Raw genomic sequence first — 22,703 nt, forward strand, 5'->3', positions numbered from 1 at the left:
ACACACACACACACACACACACACACACACACACACACACACACACACACACACACACACACACACACACCCCAAATTACTAAAATTTGATTTAATAAAGTGACAGATGGGTTAATGGAATGTGGGAATTTTCTGGGCAATTAATCATCAGACACTGCAAGTGTAAATCGTCACAAGGATTAAGAAATGCACCTACACTATGACCCTGCTATTTTATTTCACTACGCACTAGAGCAGTTTTTCTGACTGTGTAATACTGTGCATTGAGATACACAAATTAGTTTACTGGATTAGAATATCTCTTAATGTTTTGAAAGAAATTTACCATGTCAATTTTTTGTTCACATATTTAAAATAAAATAGAGATATGATTTTTTTGCAGTTTAAAATGCATGTTTAAAAGGAGACATCGGTTCTATAACAGCTATACCTGGCCCCTATTTGAATTTCTGTTACTGCCACAGTGTCTCAGGCAGTCAAAGCAACATCTAATAAAAAATCAGAATTCCACATCTGTGGCATAGAGACAAGTCTACTGCGTGGGTAGAGACCAGTCTTGATCCAACAAGACCTGATGTCCTGGTAACAATACTCCGTGCAGGGAAAATTTTCAAAATGTTCTTGATTGTTCCTTAAGGTGAGGCCCCAGGGTATTCTGGGAAATGTAGTCTAACTGACTGTTAAGGTCACAGGCAAGGATTACAGAATGTCTCGTGTGTTTCTTCTGCGCATGTGCATTCTCGCTCACCTCTCTATCTGGGAAATGTAGTTTTGCCTTGTAATGACGTCGCCCACGCAGGACTACTATGGGTCAGGATTTTCCGGATTTCTACTGCGCATGTGCGGCTCCGCTCAGTCCGCCATCTTTTGTGTGGAGATTCTGGACGCTACGGTTGTCCCCAGGGTGCACCTCAGATCCTGAGATTGGATTGTACTTCACGAAAGATGGGTGAGAGGGTGAAAGAGGAGCCCGGAGGGCCTCGAGGGCCCTGGGGGGTGGGTCGGGTGTCCCGGCACTTGTTGGGCAGAAGCGCCGCGGGCCTCGGGCGGGCGGGGCCTGACGTGCGGCGCGAGCGCGGACCTGGGCTGGGGAAGGGGCGCCCGGGCTGCGCTTTCCAGGACGGCTCCGTCAGAGGACGGCGCTTCTGGGTGTGCAGAAGCCGGTTCCAGGTGCCCCAGAACGGGGGATGAAGTCCAAGTGGCCACAGGAACGTGGGTGGGGGTGTGAAGACAGCGAGCGTGGGAGGTGTGCGGGAGGCCACGTTCCAGCTCCGCCCTCAGGGAGCCTGGTACCGACTTATAGGACATTCACTTCACCCATCTGAAACATAAGCGTGTTGATATTTGTGGAATGCTCCCAAATTCCCAGAAAAATAACTGTGAGGTGTGTGCAGACGGAGTGTTACTCTGTGGCAGTTGTGTTTGTGGGGTTTCTCGGTGTTTCTTCTTGAGGCCGAGTTTCTGGTCCCTCCTGCACTGTGTAGCCGGCATAGCGCTCCTGGTCTGAGTTTACAGAGGTTGATACAAGATCAAGTTTTCAGGGCCAGTGACTTCTACGAGGGACTTTGGGGCATGGGATGACATTCTGGTTTTGGGGGGGGTACAGGAGCTGTGACAGAGTTTGAAGGAAGTCGCCCTATGAATATGATTAGCAATCCCACCTGGGAGAACGTCACTGTGGCCTGAACCCTCTCAGGACAGCTTCAGAGCAGAGACAAAGGAGTCCCAGAGAGGCGTAGCTTTCACAGCCCACGCAGTTATTCTGTCTCGTGCTTACAGTGCGCAAGAGCTGGCCGCGTTCAGTAGCTACCTCAGACTGGGTGATACTGGAAGGTTTGGCCCAACATTCAGAAGGGAGAGTGACTTTGAGAAGAATAGGCAAGAACGTAGGAAATGTTAATCACTGAAGGGGTTTTGAAGGTGTTTTTTGGGATGCAGAAATAAGCTGTCATAGCTGAGAGGATCTGTCTGCAGTGCTCTCTGAACACACTCCCGTTCCTTCAGTTTTCCCTCATTGTTCCCAGTGTCTGAGCTCTTTTAAATGCAGCCTATCACCAATATTGGCATCTAGAGATATGCTGATGGTGTGATATCTTCATAGTTTCTTTCTGGTAGTTCAGGAATGTTTTGCCTGGTGTTTCTGTCTAGGAAGAAAAGTGAAAATAATTGGATATGAGGAAATGTGAGTTGCGCAGGGTCACATGATTTGTTGATGTTAGACATCCTGACTTTTTGCCTATTCTCCATTTTGCCACACTTCCATCAAAACAAGTGTTTGTTCACTGTTGAGATTACTTCTGTAATGCCGAAGTCAACTTAGAACAATGTATGCTTTAACATACATTGCCTTAAAAATCTCTACCTTTTTTTGATCTCCAGTGCTTTCTGTAGATCATGTCACCACGAAGAATAAATAACATAAGTACTTCCCTTAATGCCAGTATTCTGTTCTTGAAAATCACAAATTTTGCCTATGTGTATATATGAGCCAATTTTACATTACGTAAATGGGAAAATTTGAATACTAGTGTGCTTCAAACACTTCATGGAGAGATCTCTATCTACTTTTAGTTATATTTTTCCATAAATTTTTGAAAGTATCCTGGTACAGTTCACTACTAACTTACAAGAAACAGATCCTTTGTATGTTTTTAAAGTAAACAACTCCGACATGATATTAAAAAAAAAAAAACCCCAGAAAATCTTACAAGATAGTTTACTGATATGCAACCAGTTGCTTTTTATGGTTCACATGGCCTGCATTAGCACCAGGAACCTCAAGGAAGTCTTGTTAGTTGAAATTCAATGTAATTTTCAAAACTTCTCTCTGTGATTGTGAAAGTGTATTGATTATATTTGACATGTAATTTAAGGCTTTCTCCCCCACGTAATTTTGTTCAAAACCTATTGAGTTCTGGGGGCTTAGGTGTATCATTTAGCATTTGCCATGTAAGGAACAAATCAAAACCCAAATGGCTTTAAAAATCCAGCCATTTTATTTTCTTGAAATTCTAGGAATTCACATTTTGGGTGTGTTTAGCTGGGCAGTTCAGCTTTAGTCACCGGGTGCTTTGACTGAGGCTGGTTCATTGAAGATGGCTTCACTCACATATCCTGTGGTTTGTGCTGACTCTTGGCTAAGCCCTGTGTCTCCAAAAGTGTAGCCCCAGGCTTCTTCACACTATGATTGTGTTTAAGAAGGCAAGCACCATTGGCCAGTACTTGTCAAACTTAACATTTGCATGACATTTGCTAATGTGCCGTTGGCCAATGCCCAGTTCATTGTCAGAGCATACTACATGAGGGTTTGGGTGCAGGGAGATCCATCACTGGGTAACATTACTGGAATAGTGTACCAAAAGAAATATACATATTGTACATTTTTTACCTATAGAATCATGCGCAAGAGATGTTGTGTTCCAAGATGCATATTATACAGATACTTAGGTATATATGAATAAGATGTGTTGTAGTGGAAACACTTACCTGCAGTTGTGTGCGGGGTCATTATATTAATATTAAAATAGTTACTATAGCCTAACCATACTTCTATAGGATTAGTTTATAATGAGAGAATGTGTTTTTCTTTGGTTTAAATGATTAAGTTGTATGTTTAGTTAACGCTGATTCTTGCTAAATCAGTAAGTAATGTATGTTTTCATTAACCCCAAAATAAATTTTGTGTCTAATGTGTACCAGTTAATGCACTTGCAGATGCATGTGTAATGGGTCTTTGTGGCACCTTATTGACCATAAAGGATTGTTGTCTCACAGGGAGGCTTTTTGTTTGTTTGTCTTTTCCAGCTAATGTGTAGAGAGTTTTGGGCAGGAAAATCCAGCGTCAAGCCACAACAGTTCTCTCCTTAATCCAGTGCAATCCCTCCTCTTCCAGCTAAACTGGCTGAGTGTGCTACAAAAGATGGATAAATCTCTGGTGAGTTGTTTTTTTATTTATTCCTCATTTTTTTCACTGTGTTACCTGGGTATTATGGGGAGCATGAATTAAAATGGAGAAGTAGAAAAATGAGTATGACTCAGCTTGAAGGAAATGTCCATAGGTAAGATAAAGTTTGCATGTAGATAGAGCAAGATATAAGACTTCAGAGTCATCTACGGTGAATAAAAATTTGTCTCTGGTCTTTCTGATGTCATGTCAAAAATGCAGACACTTTTTTTACATGATTGTAATGGAGCCTGAGAAGAGAATATGCCAAATTCTCATTGGATATGAGGATTTATTGGCACTAAATTTTGAAATGCCATCTCTATTAGAGAGGTTTTGACTGCCAACCTGGAAATAGACACATAGCTTTCCACAGTGGAAATGGTTAGCAAGTGCTAAGGCACATGTTGCTGAATAAGCAGACTGTAAGGTTTCATGTAATTTAAGACTTTCTCACCCACATAATTTTATTAAAATATACTGAGTTCTGGGGGCTTACATGTATCATTTAGCATTTGGTGTGTAAGAACAAATCAATACACAATGGTTTAAAATATTAGGGCATTTTATTTTCTTGAAGTTCTGTGGATCCACATTTTGGGTGTACTCAGCTGAGCAGTTCTCATGCTAGCGTTGCCTGGATGGTAAATATAGCTTTAGTCACCTGGTGCCATGGTTGAGGCTGTTGATTCAAGATGGCTTCACTCACATGTCCTCTTGTTTGTATACAGGTTTGGAAGACTGTACCTGATTCATGGATAAACCGTTTAATTATCACTTAAATTACAGTGAAATCCAGTGCCTATTCTGTAGTCTTTTTCTAACTTGAATCTTCTGCCACATTTGAAACTGCTGTTCATGATCTTCTCCTGAAAATTCTTCTGTGTTAGTTTCTCTCATGCCCTTACTGATGGTTTCTCTCTTTTCTTCTAAATTCTTCTCCTTTTTTCTTCTTAACATAGCTCATCAAAGTGCTTCATTATGAGTGCTATTCTTCTTGCTGTGCTCTTCTTGACTGATTTGTTCCTCTGTAGTTTTCACTTTTGGTTCTATTTAGCTTCTTCCCTTTTCTACTTCTTCTCTTTTCCTTGGATCATAGGTTGGAACTCGCTGTTGACTGCTTTTTGTAGTTACCTTAAAGTCAATGAATCCAAAATGAGAATGACGTCTACTACTTTTCTCTTACATGTGGTATCACTACCATCCAGGCAGTGACCTAAGCGAGGGAAATGGATGTTTCCTGGAGTCTTCCCTGTTTCTTGTGTCTAATCCTTTGTGGTCTCCATTCTTGCTTGTTTGCTTGTTCTTTTCATATTATTCTGATTTCTGTATACACTACCTATATAGGGGAAGGAGGTGTTGGTACTTATAAAGACAATAACTTTGTTCCGTTGGAAATATTCTTGTAAAAACCTGAAAGGTGTATTTTCTGGGTGATGAGGTTCAATCCCTGGTGACCTGTGCTTCTAACCAGCACGTGTGGTGACATTCTCAAGAGTCTGAGGGGAGAAAGCCTTCAGGAGTTAGTGGGACATTAATGAAGAGCCAATAAAAAGGCATGCAAAGAATAAAAACAGAAATTGCAGATTTTCATAATTTGTACATTTTGCTTCTACAAATTTTTGTCAGTGATTCTATATGTAGTTTTTCTTACTTTATAGTTGTGTGTTTGTAGTTCAAGAGACTTGTCATGTTTTTAAACTTTCTTACATATTGTATTTTATTCTTCTCTTTCAGGTAATCACTCAGAAATGAATGAGAAAAATGGATGTGTGCATTAGTCATCAGTATGTTTATAAACTAGAACCATAGCTCACAGTTGGTTAAGAAAGAAAAGTGACAAACTAGTTAAGTGAAAGTTGACATCCTTAAATAGAGTTTGAGATGTAACATAAGATGTAAAATGGTGGCTTTATTTATTTTGAACTTAATGTTCAGTGTGAACCTATATGCTTCCTGTTGCGTATCAGAGTACTGTCTGTGGTCTCTAAGGAATTGTTTGGTGTTCCAGTGATCAGCTTTGTAACAAAGTGACACAAAACTTAGTTGCTTAGAATAAGAATTTCTTCCTTACTCCATGTTGAAAGGTTGTGGGTAAGTAAAGTAAAAGAGGAGTGTGGGTTGGCTGCTACATGATGTGTCTGGTCTCACTGGGAAGAACACTAGTGACTGGGGACATTGGCAGATGTTCAGCCCTCTCTTTGTGGCCATGTGAGCTTCCTCAGAGTCTGGCAGTCTCAGGGTAGTCAAGTTTGTCTGGCTTCTCCCAGGGCAGTTGTCCAAGAGACCCAGGCAGAGGCTGTAAGGCTTCTGGTTATCTCTACTCAGATACCAAATCATGTCTCCTACCACATTTTCTTAGTCAAGCACATCACTAGGAGCAGCCCTGGTTCAAGAGGAAGGCAGTTAGATTCCACCTCTCAATAAGAGGAATAGTAAGACTTCACAGCAGTCTTTAATAGACTACAGTTTGCTCTCTGGCCATAAGTTTCTACCACATGCAAAATATACTTTGCCCGTCTTAAGAGCCCTAGAAACCTTCTACTGTTTTACAGTTGGCTGAAAACTCAACTAAATCATGTCCAGTGGCCTGTTATTTTCATCTGCTGAAGGTGTGGCCAGCTCACATTGAGGAGAATGGCATAAACATGTGGGCACTTCCCTTCATCGAGGGTGGGTGGTAAGGGGCGGCACCATGCAGGCACTGGTCTAAACAGTTAGTTATGCCCATTGGGCACCTGGTTTAGTTCTTTGATTAGGGCTCCTTGTTGGTCTCTGGAAAAGATGCCTCCAACTTCTGTATTGTGCCCTCTGGGTTCTCACTATTTGTCAACATCCATTTTTCTTAAATGCTAGAGTTTGCAGATGACCAATTTCTTTGCCTATTTTGGGTTTATGATAGTTGAAAATCCAATGATCCTTTTAAAAAAATTTTTCTAATTCTTCCCTTTTGATGCAAGAAATTACCCTGTGTACATCTTTGAAAAGCATGGGCTTCCATTGTCCTATAATCCATTATGCCAGTGCTACCTCTGTGTTAGGCCATTTTTTTCTCTGGCCTCCCCTTTTCTCTGAGACAGCTCTTTCTTAAGTTTTATTGTTTATCAGGCACTATCCGTGTATCACACCTTGTGGTAATCAGAACACCGGAAATACTTTTGGTTTTCTGATTTCGTTTTTTTAACAAAACAATGTGATTCTTGCCACAAAATAGTTTGTGTCTTTGAAAATATTTTGTTGGAAAAACTTGGATTGAAAAGTAGTTTTATTTCAAACTCAGCAAGTTCTGGCTCCTTTACATTTTCTTTAAATTTTGTTTGAAAATTGAACATCTTTGTTTTATTGTTAATTATTTGCTGACAGATGGCTTATGTGGGGATCCTAACCCTTGACCTTGGTGTTATCAAAACTGTGCTCTAACCATCTTAGTGATCTGGCTATCCAGCCTTCTTTAGTTTATCTCGCTTCTCATATTTACTCAGTGACAGAGAGAGGAGACCAGGTAGCACTTTTCCCATTGTTCACAGAATTCTCCTTTGGTGGACCCCTGAGAGGTTGAGATATACTTTCCATTTTCTGTGCTGTTTTAGGCAATAATGTGGCCCACATCCTTCAGTGCTCCATTTATTTCTAGTAATATATTTTCTGCTGATGCTTCTTTTGGCTAGTATTAATATTTCCACTTAAGCTTTTCATAATTAGTGTTTGTGCAGTATTTTATTTTCATTTTTATTTTTTTACCTTTCAGTCTGTTTGTGTCTTTGTATTTAAAGTGTATGTTTCTAGATAGCATATCATTAGGTCTTACTTTCCAATCAAATATGATAATTTTTGCCTTTAGTAGAATATTTAGATTAATTCCATTTAATCTAATTATTAAAAAGGATAGATTTAGGTCTGCCATTTTACTATTTTTGTTGTTGTCTCATCTACCTTTTAATTCTTTTCTCTTTTCTTTCCCTAAGTTTCTTTTCAGTTAATAAAAAATTTTTAAATATTTTAGTTTGTTCTATCAGTTTTTTAAATATTTATTTTAATTTTAGTTTTGGTGAAGAAAAATACACATAACAAAAAATTTAGCATTTGAACCATTTTTTACATTTAAGTAGTGTTATGTATATTTACAGTATTTTACAGGAGATGTCCAGAACTTTTTATCTTGGAATACTGAATATATCCATTAAATGACAACCCTCAATTTTCCCCTCCTTGTACCTTCTGGCATCTGATATTCTAGTTTGGTTTCTCAAAATTTGACTCATATCAGTGGGACCATACAATACTTGTGATTTTGTGAGAGGCTTATTTCACTTTGCATAATGTCCTCACCATTCCTTGGTATAACATGTCAAGATTTCAGTTTTTTTTACGGCTGAATAATATTCCTTTCTATGTACATACCACAGTTTGTTTATCCATTCATTCATAGACAGACGGTTGGGTTGCTTGCACCACTTCACTGTGTGACTAATGCTGCTATGAACACTTGTGTGGAAATATCTTTTGGAGATTCAGCTATTAATTATTTTGGATATACACATTGAACTTGGACTTCTGATCACATGGTAATACCATTTTTAATTTTTTGAGAAGCTAGTGATTTTTTTTTTTAAGTGGTACAAGGCCTGCAGCTTAGTACATCACCATGCACAGCATACTAAAGTTCCAATTTCACCAAACCTGTCATTCTCTGTTGAGTGTGAGGCAATATTTCATTGTTTTTGCATTTTCTGATGTTTAATACTGTTAAGTATCTTATCATGTCTTTGTTAAACATTGGTATATCACGTTTAGAGAAATGTCTATTCAGTTTCTTTGCTATTTTTTCATTGGAGGGTGGGGTTGGGGTGGCTGCCTGGTATGGAGAACTGAACCTTTGAACTTGGTGTTACAATTCTGCTCTCTAACCATCTGAGCTAACCAGCCAGCCCCGTCCTTTGCTTGTTTTTTAAGCAGGTTATTTGTTTTGTTTTTGTATAGCTGTGGAAGTTTTTTTTTTATTATGTATTCTTGATGTTAATTTTTTATGACATAGATGATTTGCAACTATTTTATATTTTTAGGTTCTGACAAATAGTATTGTGTTTTTTATTTAAGATTCTACTTGGTCATTGCTGGTGGGTTGAAATGTGATAAAATTTTATTAACCTTGTGTCCTGCAATCTTGCTGCAATCACTTATTAATTCCAGGAGTTTTTTCATTTATTTACTAGAATTTTTTACACAGATACTCATGCCATGTGCAACGAAATACAATTTTACTGATTTATTTTTCCCTGTCTGTAATCTTTTATTTCATTTTCTTCTGTTATTGCACTGTGAAGTACTTTTAGTGTGATGTTGTGAGTGGTGAGAGAGCCCATTCTTCCCTTGTTCCTGATTTTCTGGAAAAGCTTTGAGTATTTCACCATGAATAATAATGTTAGTTATAGTTTCCTTTAGATAGTTTTTATGAAGTTGTGAAGTTACTCTTTATTTGTAATTTACTGAGAGTTTTTATGATGAATGGGTGATGTATTTTGTCAAAGGCTTTTTCTGAATCTGTTGATATGACCATTTAGTTTCTTTGTTTTTAGTGTTTTGATGTGAAGGATTAAATTAAATGATGTTCAAGTATTGAACAAGGCTTGCCTGCTTGGGATAAATACCAATTGGTTGAGGTGTATCATTCTTTTAAAACATTGTTTGATTAGGTTTTTGAATATTTTCTTAAAGATATTTGTATGTTCGTGTGAGGTAATGGTTTGTAGTTTTCTACTGTAATATCTTTGGTTTTCGTATTGTTAATGCTGTCCTTGTAGAATGAGTTGTGAGGTATCTTATCTTCTATTCTCTGAAGTATATGGTAGAGAGTTGGTATAGTTTCTTCCTTTTAAATGTTTGGATGAATTCCCCAGTGAACACATCAGGCCCAGGTGCTTTCTGTTGTGAAGATTTTTATTTTACTCAATTTTCATAATAGATACAGTCCTATTCTAATACTGCATTTTACTGTGTGAGTTTTGGAAAATTGTGTCTTTCAAGGAATTGGTCCATTTCATCTAGGTTATCAAATTTGTGCCCAGCGTTGTTCATAGTATTTATTTTTTGATGTCCACAGGCTCTGTAGTGATGTCCTGTTTTCCATTTCTGATATTATTAATTTCTGTTTTGTGTCATTATCTTTTTAGTTAGCTTAGCTGTAGGCTTATCAATTTTATTGATATTTTTGAGGAGTCAGCTTATTGACATTTTTTTCTCAATTTCCTTAATTTTATTTTTGATCTAATTTTTATTTTTTCTGCTTCTTTTTAATTTGCTCTTTTTTTGTAGTTTCCAAAGATAGGTTAACTTATTTATTTCAGGTGTTTATTTATTTATTTTAATTTATTTATCAAATCAAAATCGATTAGACATATTTTTGGGGTTGAACATTGAGATATGTTGATCAAATCAATATTACTAGCATATATATTGTTATGAGTCATAATTATTCTTTATGCCCTTTGTCCAATCTCTCCCCTTCCCAATTTTCCCCATTCCCTCCCCCTCCCCCCTCTAATTACCCTAGATTTCTTCTCTTTCTGAAAGGATGGTTACTCTTAATTTGTTGCATAGATGATCTCCCCAATGCTGAGAGGTGTGATCCGGTACCCCAATATTATCGTAGAGCAGATGCTTCTGTCACTCTGAAATGTGCTTTTTGGAGAGAGACGTTCTCTTCTTTGTCTCTGCTGGTGACTCTCCTTGTGTCAGTGTCACTCCAATGGCTGGTGGACCATCTGTATTTTGGTTTTGGCATCTAGCCACTTTCACAGCAGCCATGGTTATTGTGGCTGTGGTGGACCACCCACTTGGAGGTGATGTTTTTGGCATGCTCCTAGGTGCTGGCAGTGTGCCTGGTTGTGGGGTGTGTCTGGTCCCCTTATCCATGCCTCTGGTCCCTGGGCAGACCCTGAGGTTCTCGTGTGGTGTGCCTGGTTTTGGAAGGGGGGTCCAGTCCCCTTCTCTGTGCCTCGGGGCCCAGATCAGGCCCCAAGGCACTGACTTGGTGTGCCTGATTGTTTGATGGGGTCCGGTCCCATTGTTCATGCCTCAGGTCCCCAGGTGGACCCTGAGGTGCTGGCAGGGTGTGCCTGGTTGTGGGAGGAGGTTCTGGTCCCCTTCTTCATGTGTTGGGTCCCTGGACAGGACCTGAGGTGCTGGTGTGGCATGCCTGGTTGTGGGAGGGCGATCTGGTCCCCTTATCCGTGCCCTGGGTCCCCAGGCAGGCCCCAAGGCATTGGCTTGACATGTCCTGTTGTGGAAGGAGGGTCTGGTCCCCAGTTCTATGCCTAGGGTCACTGGGTGGGACCCAAGGTACTGGCTCAGTGTGCCTGTTTGTGGGAAGGGAGTCTGGTCCCCTTGTTCATGCCTCAGGTCCCCAGCTGGGCCCCAAGGCAATGGCACAATATGTCTCATTGTGGGAGGGCAGTCCAGTCCCCTTCTCCATGCCCTGGGACCCTGGGCCAGCCCTGAGGCAATGGCACAGTTAGATGTTTACTTTTTAAATAATATATACATTCAATAGTGTAAATTTTCTGAAAGCATTACTATTTCTGCATCCCAAAAATTTAGATAAGTTGCATTTTCTCTTTTATTTACTTCAAAATGTTTTAAAATTTTTCTTGAGTTTTTTAAATTATTTTTTTACCAATATATAATTCCAACACAATTTTGCCAGAGTGCCTACATGGAGACTACACTACTGCATCTACCTGAAATCGGTACTACAACACCCATTCAGTAGTCAGTGTAAACATCTACAAAAGGAATTTCCTCTCCTCAAAGCCCACTCTAGAGTATTATGAAAAAACAACTCCTCTACCAGGTGACTAGAGACCAATGTAGAGATACTAGAAATATGAAAAATAAAACTTATGACACTACGAAGGGAATATAACTTTCAAATGGCCAACAGATACAGGAGAAAATGCTCAACATCACTCAGCATCCAGGAAGTGTAAATCAAAGCCTCATTGAAATATCATCTCATTCCAGTTAGACTGACTACTACCAAAAAGGCAGAGAATAACAAATGCTGGTTAGAAGGTGGAGAAAGGAACACTCCCATACTGTTGGTGGGACTATAAATTGGTGCAGCCATTATTGAAAATCACATGGAGATTCCTCAAGCAACTACAAATAGAACTGCCATATGACTCAGCAATCCCACTGCTGGGTATCTATCCAAACGACAGGAAATAATCATGTAGAAGAGACACCTGTACTCCCATGTTTACTGCAGCTCTATTTACAGTAGACAAGAGTTAGAACCAGCATAAATGTCCATTATTGGATGGCTGGGTACGGAAAATGTGTATTTATACAGTGGAATACTACTCTGCCTTTAAAAAGAATGAAATATTGCCACTCACAGCAACATGGATGAACTTAGAAAAAATTATATGAGGTAAAATAAGCCAGGCACAGAAAGAAAAATGTTGTATGTCCTCACTTATATGTGGCAGCTAAGAAAATAAATGTTATTAATTTTTAAAAAATAAAAGAAATATACAACAATCACAATATTGCATTGAACTTCAAGAGTAGAAAACATAACTGAGGTTACTAGAGGGAGGAAATGCTCATGGGGATGGTGGAAAGGAAGTATTTCTAAAGGGCCACAAAAATCAATTACACTGTATAATGAAGAATATACTAATTATCCTGATTTGAACATTGTATGTTGCACACAGATATTGATATCCAATGCTATACCTCAAAGATATGTACAATCAACTGTATTGCAATGAAACTTAATTTAAAAAAGAGCTTTATATTGAACCTTCACTTATTTCTTTAGTTTTTTTTTATGTATATCCGGATTCTAACCTACATCTTTTTTCTTCTCTAAGTTTTTTTTTTTTTTCTTTTTTCACATTGCTTCAAGTACAGGCATATTGGCAACAAATTCATTCAATTTTTGTTTGCCTGAGAAAGTCTTTATTTTTATTTCTTTTTTACAGGTTGATTTCATAGTGCACAGGACTCTAGGTTGTAGGTTTCTTTAATCAGTTGTTTGAATATTTCATTGTACTCTCTGTTTACTTACATGGATTCTCAGGAGATGTTGGGTGTAATCCTTATCTTGTTTCTTTTTAGGTAAGATGCTTTTTCCTCCCTCTGGCTTCAGTCAGATTTTTCATTAGTTTTGATTTTCTGAAGTTTGAGAATTACATGCCTAGATGTAGATTTTGGGCATTTATTAGTTCTGTGTTATCTTAACTCCCTTGATCTTTGGTTTGCTGCCTGATATTAATTTGTGGAAGTTCTCAGATAACAACATTTTAGTGTTCTATTTTTTTTCTCCATCTCTCTTCTGCTTGTTTTCTAATTACTCTATGTTACAACTTTTGACATTGTCCAGACTCTTCAGATATTACGTTCTCTTCTTTTTTGTCCTTTTCTTGTGGGTACCTGCTTTTCAGTTCTTAATTTCCTTGATCTGTCCTCAAGCCCAGACATATTTTTTTCCGCTGTGTTCAGTGTACCAAGTTGGTGAGAGTGTGGTGGTGTCAGTACTATCAAGGACCACAGTTTGATCCCTATACTGGCCAGTTGCCTGCCCTCCATTTATCTTTCTAATATCTATATAATTATTTAAGGGATTTTCAGTCATAGAACTATGAATATGTTGGATTTCCAAACAGACTAAATGCAGAAATATATACGTATGTATATATGTATATATATATGTATGTATGATGAATTATATTGGTAGACTTAATACTGAGATTTCCTTTAATTGTGGAATAAATTTAGAAAATTTCTTGTTCTGGGCTGAGCCTGTGGCACACTCAGGAGAGTGCGGCGCTGGGAGCGCAGCGACGCTCCCGCCACGGGTTCGCATCCTATATAGGACTGGCCGGTGCGCTCACTGGCTGAGTGCCGGTCACGAAAAAGACAAAAAAAAAATTCTTGTTCTTCACATTCTATTTATTTTCCTCTTTCTTATGTTTAAAGATAACGTGCTTCTGCAGACTCTGTCCTTGTTCTTTTTTGTTTTGTTTTGTTTTTACTTGGAATTTCTTAGGTTTGTTCACACATTCTGATGGCTTCAGTTAGCAGTGAAATTTTGATTTTTGTCTGCCTTGGACTGAATGTCCACCCAAATGTTGACCCCCACTGTGACAGTCTTAAGATGGTGGGAAATCCTATTATGCTAATAAAAAAGATGGGGCCTTAATGATATGATTAGATTGTAGGATCATGCCATAATAAATGGGTTAATAATGGTGAGCTGAGATGTGGTTCTGAGTGCTTTAAAAGAAGAACACATGAGAGCTTGACTTTTCTGCTGTGCCATTTTCTGCCATGTGAGACCCCTGGGTCACTGTCATCTCCATCAAGGCCTTCACCAGCTGTGTTCCCTGGACTTTTGACTCCCCATCTTTTGAATCTGCAAGGAGTAAATTTCATTTTCTAACAAATCACTCACTTCCAGGTATTTTGTTGTAAGCAACAGAAATGGATCTTCGCTTACATATCTCTCTTGAACTCTGGAATCATGTATACAGTTAACATTTGGGCATTCCCACAGATATTTCAGATATAGTGTATTCAAGTCTTTTATTTCTGCTCATTGTATTTTTCTGTCATTCTTCAAACTACACTTTATAGTGCCAGTACCTAACTAGCTGTAATTATGTAGAGAGCCTGAGAGTAAAACACTATTTTGTATCTGCACAGGAATTTAGTACCACAGTGTCTTCCTACATTTGTTTCCATATAACTTTCCTCTTCTGTATGCTTACTGCTCTGTTACTTATTCATTTATTTTGTATTGGGTAGCCCATAAATGGATCTGAACCTGTGACCTTAGTGTTACCAGAAGCACACTCTCCCAAGAGAGCAAGCTAAACAGCCTTGCTCTGTGTTCTATGCTGGTGGTTTTCCATTACCCTGTTTTCTTCTGCTCTGACTCTCTCTATAGCTTTATCCATTCTCTTTCTAGTGGATCACTATTAAATTGTAAATCTAGTATGTTATTGATATGTATTTACAAAACAACATTATTTGCACCCTGTGTTTAGAAAGTGGCAGTGTTCACTCATGCAGACACAATCCTTTGGCACGTGGGATGAAAATTTTGGAATGCCTTTGTATATGCTTTAAGTTTATAAGTAATTAAAAAATTGCTATTGCGTATAATGTTTTACTGTTTGAAACAGAAAAATATTTAAATGCAGAATCATTCCATAATATGTTTCTTTGATAGTATGTGTAACTGTTATCACCACTCATGAGCATTCACCTAGACATGGTGCCGTGTATAGTTCCATTAATGTGGTCTGTCTTCCTTTGCTTTTGTGACTGCAGCTTTGCTGTTGCCTCATTCATAAGATTCTAGTTCACATGGAAGAGCTTAACATATTTGGTATTTCATTGAAGTGCAAACAGACTACAACATAGAATTATATTTTGTCTTTCTTAACCAATTCTCTATTGAACTTGTGTCTGCATTTGTTAATTTTATACACTGGTTCAGGTATATATTTATACTTATGTCTTCATACCTGATTATAAACTTCTTGGAGAAGCAGCTCTTTATTCATACTTTTATCACTAGCAACAAAGATGGTTCTTAGCTATAAGACAAACCTTGTAATCATGTTTTTAGTAATTTATATACAGTGACAGGATATCCCTGCTGGGTTTGTTTTCCTCTACTATATTTGGTACAGAAAAGCAGCACCTTATTTAACACATAAGACACTCACACTCACAGAAGTGTGAACTGTGAGATTCCTGTTTTGTGACCCGGGGTTGGTGGCTTCAGTTGAGATCAATGTGCCATTACAGGAGTTGGTGTCATTTGAGGATGTGGCTGTGGACTTCACCTGGGAGGAGTGGCGGGATTTGAATGATGCTCAGAGGACTTTGTACAGGGATGTGATGCTGGAGACCTACAGCAGCTTGGTTTCATTGGGTGAGTGAAACTCCCCAGTAACATTTAGGAGAAACTTTTTTTTAATATATAAAAATAGGAATAGTTTATAGGGTTTTATGCTATTTAGAAAGATTATATTTCATGAAAAACATGTCATCCCTATGTAGCAAAAGATTCAAATTGGCCTCTTAATTGTATAATTTCTGATTCTGAGCTCTTGTCATTCTTCCAAGGATCTGGCTTTGCAGTTTTATAAAGTCCTATGTTATTTCTCCTTAACAGGGCACTGCATTAGTAAACCTGAAGTTATCCTCAAGTTGGAGAAAGGAGCAGAGCCATGGAATATAGAAGACCCAAACCAGAGCCTCCCAGGTTAGTAAGCACATCCTGGGCAGAGGCCAGGAATAGTAAAACCCAGCAGATCTTGGCTGTGTTCAACTGTTCCTGGCAAGTTTTCCACAGGTGCCTGAGCTGAGTCTGGCTCATCTCCTTGTATCTAACATTTATATTATATAATCTCTTTGATGGACTCACACATATATATGTCCATATTTTATTTTGCTATTTTTTAAAGTGTATTTTCCTAAAATAAAATCTGTACATTTCTCTTCTTTGACATTTATTTTTGCAATTCACTTTTTCAATATTGCCAGTTGCTCTCATGTCCTCCCCTCTCATGGATATGGTTTTTCAGACTCTGTCCTTTTGTGTTACTTAAAAGAGAGTATCTGAAACTGCATAATTTATGAAGAAACAAACTCTGTCTGTTATTCTGTTCTAGAGGCTGAGCATTCCAAGGTTTAGGAGCTTCATGTGGTAAGGGCCTTGTTTCTGATGGTGATCCTTGGCAGAATTCCAAAGTAGTGCAGGGTATCACATAGGAAGTTGATAAGAAAATAAGAGAGATCTAATCTAGGTAGGAGCCTTCTGAACCACCACATAAGACATTATGGAGCTGAGGCAGAACTAGCATAGGGCCATGGAAAATGAGAGTTGTGGACTTTAGAGTAGAACCATGAGACTCATGGTGTCAAGGTCAAGTGAACCAAGGGTTTCAAGTTGAGGGACTGAGATTACTGTTTGGACGTGGAATTTGAAGTTAGTATTTTCCTCTTCTTTTTGTAGAAGTCATTCTTAAACAATAAAGAAAATTAGGAATATACAGGAGACTATTTTTTATGAGACTAGTAGCCATCCAAAACTCAAGTGCATAATACTAGAGCTTTCATGAGCAATGAATTATCAAGTGAGAGTGTGTGGTCCAGAGTTTTGGGAGATAATACAGGTTGATTGTATAAGGAGTCAATAACACCTTCTTCAAAGATGGTGGGCACAGCGTTGGTTGCAGAACCAAATATCTTAGACCAGCAGTAAAGGGGTGTCTGAAGGGGTAAACTGAAGTTTCGTGTATAGTAATGGTTTTGGGAAGCATAGGCATTCAGTTTAAATGAGTAATTTGCGGGAGCCTCTGTTCAGGGAGGAAAAAAGGAGATTTTATTATTTGAAAAACTTCCATATGCTTATAGCCATTTCCCAGGGTAGAGTAAAAAGTATAGGAACATTAATGCAAAGTTCTTACAGTTACTTGTCTACATATGTGATAAAAATTGGAACCTTCTACACCTGAAAGTAGCTGATGAAGGAAAACCTAGTCATATTCAAAGCAGAAGAATGAGAAAAAAAGCATCAGGAGATAACCGCTATTGTTATGAAAATAAAATGGAGTAAAAATTGTAAACAAATGGAAGGTGATAAGCAATTATTGGAAATCTACAATTAGGAAGAAGGTAAAAATTATCAAAAATTTTATGATTGTTTAAAAAGGAAAAAGTGAATAAAGAATCAAAGAACATTGGGACATAATGTTAGAAAGAAAAATACAACATAACAAAATGTCAGTATGATGGAAACCCATATATTCCTGAAACTAATACCCACTATTGGTTTTTATAAAATTACCAGGATTGGGAGAAACTTCTCTACATTTTCATGAGCATGCAATAAAATATGCTTATGTGTGGATCATGGATATGTTTTTTTTTTTTTTTTTTTTGTCATTTCAGATATCCAGATAGTCAATGACCTACTTGAGAGGAGCCAAGATAGTCATGGTAGATACTTGCAGCAAGGTGTCATCATCAGTGGTAACCAATCAAATGAGGAGAGAGTGCAGTCAGGAAAATCATTTAATCTGAGTTCAAAGCATATTTTAAATCTGGTTATAAATAATGGAAACTATTCAAGAGTGGAGCATGACGAGTTTAAGGTATGTGAGAATGCACTTCTTACAGAGACTGATGCCATGCATCAGTCTAAGAAACCTGATGAACATAACATATCTGAGAAATCCCAGAGACATCAGGAGCACCTTAGTCAGTATTCCAAGATTCCAACTTTTGAACATAACGGAAAAGGAAAATCCTGCAACACACTGCCAATAATGTTTACATCTAAGAAGGTTCCTACGGGTGAGACCACCTGTGAATATAATGAGTATGGGAAAGACTGTAATAACTTAGCTGTCATTGCCCAGGAGATAACTCAGATAGGGAAGAAAACTTTTCAATGTGATGTGTGTGGGAAAGTGTTCTATAAAAAGGCTAAACTTACTCAACATAAGATTATGCACACAAGAGAGAAACACAACAAATACAGTGAAAGTCAGAAATCTCTTATTAAGCAAACATACCTTTTCTCGTATCAGGAAAAATCTACTGGGAAGATGCTTTATCCATGTAATGAACAGGGGAAATTTTTCTATCAGAAGTCAGACTTTACTGTGCATCACAGAATTCACAAAGGGGAACTATCCTATGGATTTGTTAACCGTGGCAAATCCTTTCATGAGAATTTGCTTCTCAGCTGTCATCAGGCAATTCACACAAGTGAAAAATCATGTGAATGTTATGGATGTAGAAAATCTTTCTACCATAATTCCACCCTTACTATATATCAGAGAACTCACATGAGTGAGAATCTGTGTGAATGTGAAGAAAGTCAAATTTTCTCCAGTAAGTCAATACTCAAGAAACTTGAGAGAATTCACATTGCTGAGAAACCCTTTGACTGTAACACATGTGGAAAAACCTTTCTCCAGAATTCAAACTTCAGCAAGCATAAGAGAATTTATGAGGAATATGGAAAAGGTTTTCACCAAAAGTCACACCTGAAGAGACATCAAAGAATTCACACAGAGGAGTACTCATATGAATGTAAAGAGTGTGGGAAAGCTTTTAACCAAAAGTGTGCCCTCAAAAGGCATCAGAGAATTCACACAGGTGAGAAGCCATTTGAATGTAAGGAGTGTGGAAAAGCTTTTAACCAAAAGACACACCTCAGCAGGCATCAGAGAATTCACACAGGTGAGAAACCATATGAATGCAAAGAATGTGGAAAAGCTTTTATTGAAAAATGGTTTCTCAGCATGCATCAGAGAGCCCACACAGGTGAGAAACCATATGAATGTAAAGAATGTGGAAAAGCTTTTAACCGAATGTCACACTTCAGTAGGCATCAGAGAACTCACACAGGTGAGAAACCATATGAATGTAAAGAATGCGGAAAAGCTTTTAACCAAAAGTCACACTGCAGCACGCATCAGAGAATTCACACGGGTGAAAAACCACATAAATGTAAAGAATGTGGAAAAGCTTTTAATGAAAAGTCAGTTCTAAGGATGCATCAGAGAATTCATACAGGTGAGAAACCATATGAATGTAAAGAATGTGGAAAAGCTTTTAACCAGAAGTCTATCCTCAGTAAACATCAGGAAATTCACACAGGTGAGAAACCATATGAATGTAAAGAATGTGGGAAAGCTTTTAAACTAAAGTCACACCTCAGCATGCATCAGAGAATTCACACAGGTGAGAAGCCATATGAATGTAAAGAATGTGGAAAAGCTTTTAAGCTAAAGTCACACCTCAGCATGCATCAGAGAATTCACACAGGTGAGAAACCATATGAATGTAAGGAATGTGGAAAAGCTTTTAACCAAAAGGGAATCCTCAGCATGCATCAGAGAATTCACACAGGCGAGAAGCCATATGAATGTAAAGAATGTGGAAAAGCTTTTAACCGAAAGTCACACCTCAGCATGCATCAGAGAATTCACACAGGTGAGAAACCATATGAATGTAAGCAATGTGGAAAAGCTTTTAATCAAAAGGGAATCCTCAGCATGCACCAGAGAATTCACACAGGTGAAAAACCATATGAATGTAAAGAATGTGGAAAATCTTTCAACCGAAAGTCAACCCTCAGCATGCACCAGAGAATTCACACAGGTGAGAAGCCCTGTGAATGTAAAGAATGTGGAAAAGCTTTTAAGCTAAACTCACACCTCAAAATTCATCAGAGAATTCACCAAGGTAAGAAACTGTATGAATGTAAGAAATGTGGAAGAACTTTTAACCAGACATCTATCCTCAGTATGCATCAGGAAATTGACACAGGCGAGACACCATATGAATGTAAAGAATGTGGAAAAGCTTTCAAGCAAAAGTCACACCTCAGCCTGCATCAGAGAATTCACACAAGTGAGAAACCATATGAATGTAAAGAATGTGGAAAAGCTTTTAAACTAAAGTCACACCTCACCCTGCATCAGAGAATTCACACAGGTGAGAAACCATATGAATGTAAAGAATGTGGTAAAGCTTTTAAGCTAAAGTCACGTCTCAGCCTGCATCACAGAATTCACACAGGTGAGAATCCATATGAATGTAAAGAATGTGGGAAAGCTTTTAAGCGAAAGTCACGCCTGAGCGTGCATCAGAGAATTCACACAGGTGAGAAACCATATGAATGTAAACAATGTGGAAAAGCGTTTAACCGAAAGTCACACCTCAGCCCGCATCAGAGAATTCATACAGGTGAGAAACCATATGAATGTAAACAATGTGGAAAAGCTTTTAATCAAAAAGGAATCCTCAGCATGCACCAGAGAATTCACACAGGTGAGAAACCATATGAATGTAAAGAATGTGGAAAAGCTTTCAACCGAAAGTCAACCCTCAGCATGCACCAGAGAATTCATACAGGTGAAAAGCCCTGTGAATGTAAAGAATGTGGAAAAGCTTTTAAGCTAAAGTCACAGCTCAAAATGCATCAGAAAATTCACACAGGTAAGAAACCACATGAATGTAAGGAATGTGGAAAAGTTTTTAACCACACATCTATCCTCAGTAAGCATCAGGAAATTCACACAGGTGAGACACCATATGAATAAGTATGCGGAAAGGCTTTCAACCTAAAACCCTCAGCATGCATTGGAGAATTCACACAGGTGAGAAGCCTTGTGAATGTAAAGAATGTCGAAAAAGTTTTTTTTTTTTTTAACAAAATGAGTTTAGAAGGCATCAGAATACTCACCCAGGAAAACACTTCTTATGAATGTAATATGGCAAGCCTTTTACTGGATCTCCCACTGATAGGAAAGAATTCCCACAAAAGAAAACCTCAGTGAATGTATGGGAAAAGATTTTGCTGGAAGTCATACCTCAAGACATCAGAGAACATCAATCAAGAAGACCTATAAATATACGTTGTGCTCAGGTATTGGAAATTGTCTTGTGGATCCCCATTGATATAAAAATTTGCTGATATTCCAGTCCTTACTGTAAATGTTGTAGTGTTTGTTTATTACCAATTCACTTCCTGCCATGTACTTTACATCTTGTGTTGATTGCTTATAATACTGAAAGATGTGAATACTATGTAAATAGTTGTTGTACTGTGTTGTTTTTCAGCAGTAGAATTGTTTGATTTAATGTTTTTATTTATTTTTGAGGATTTTTGAGAAGTAGTTGCTTGAATCACCATATGTATAACCCTCTGATAAGGAAGGAGGACTGTAATGATTGTGAAAACATTTTTTCTCCAAAGTCTCAAGGCTGGCTATGGTTAGAGCATTGTTGCTTATAGCATTGTGCTCAACATGCTCACCAGAAAATCAATAAATATAAATAAAAGAATAATCACATCCTAGCTGGCATCAGAATTTACAGAGGGGAGAAATTATGGATGAGACAGACTATACATTTCAGACAGAAAACCCCTCTTTTCTCTCATGTGCATAGCCTGCAATCAGCATTTGATGATTGGGTGGATGACCATGTAATTTAACTGTTCAGGGGAATGCAGATATAAGTAATGAACATTACTTCCAGTTCAGACAACAAAATCAAAAAATTTCCACGCTGTTACTGATTTCTCAATATCTTTGTGACTAAATGAAGAGTTGGGGCCATAGGTGGGAGAAATCCACCCTAATTTAAAGTAGTAGGAATTAAAGACCCCAGAGATATTCTCACCACTATCCCTAAACCTCCATTTATACATCGTACAAGAAATTATATCCTTTGTGAGCCATTGTGTGTGTGCTCTGCATTACAACACGGCCACCCCACTCCAGAAAAATGGTTTTTTAAACTTTCTGAGAGAAGTTACCAGTCCTTGTATATGGGAAGAGAATCCTGTGTTGTTATCTTTTATATCCGAATCAGTTTATGGGAAAAACAAATTATGGGGAGAAGCAATGCTCTAAATGTGTGATATCTTATCAGGACATCTCATTGAACAGTGAAAATAAAGTTAAATATCTAAATCTCTTTAATGTGTCAAAGCTTTCAAGAAAACTTTCAACACTTTTTATTTCAGAATTTGAAATGAGAAATCTATCATTCTTTGTTATGAATGTAAATTTTGAAATGGAAATGATAAATGGAGTATTAAAAATATTTTTAACATTTTGAGTGTGGGCAATATTTAAATATTACTGGTGACACTACCTGCCAGGGGGCATTTGGCTTTGTCTGAAGACATTTTTGGTTGTCATAACCGAAGGTT

The 22,703-nt window shown here is 38.0% G+C and overlaps 1 protein-coding gene across 1 annotated transcript; it reads left to right on the top strand.

Annotated features, from left to right (window-relative positions):
- The first annotated feature begins 859 nt into the window (after nt 1-859).
- Nucleotides 860-22,465, top strand: LOC134377208 (zinc finger protein 420-like). The gene is made up of 5 exons (XM_063095842.1): nt 860-949; nt 3,805-3,934; nt 15,767-15,893; nt 16,137-16,226; nt 17,918-22,465. Exons 2-5 carry the CDS (start codon nt 3,920-3,922, stop codon nt 21,082-21,084), a joined length of 3,399 nt encoding a protein of 1,132 aa, XP_062951912.1. The 5' UTR covers nt 860-949; nt 3,805-3,919; the 3' UTR covers nt 21,085-22,465.
- The last annotated feature ends 238 nt before the right edge of the window (nt 22,466-22,703 follow it).

The sequence above is a fragment of the Cynocephalus volans genome, chromosome 4 (genome assembly GCF_027409185.1).
Source record: "Cynocephalus volans isolate mCynVol1 chromosome 4, mCynVol1.pri, whole genome shotgun sequence".
Classification (NCBI taxonomy): domain Eukaryota; kingdom Metazoa; phylum Chordata; class Mammalia; order Dermoptera; family Cynocephalidae; genus Cynocephalus; species Cynocephalus volans.

Coding starts and splice junctions, on each gene's coding strand:
- LOC134377208 (XM_063095842.1), top strand. Junction 15,894..16,136: donor CAGCAGCTTGGTTTCATTGG/GTGAGTGAAACT, acceptor TCTCCTTAACAG/GGCACTGCATTAGTAAACCT. Junction 16,227..17,917: donor CCCAAACCAGAGCCTCCCAG/GTTAGTAAGCAC, acceptor TTGTCATTTCAG/ATATCCAGATAGTCAATGAC.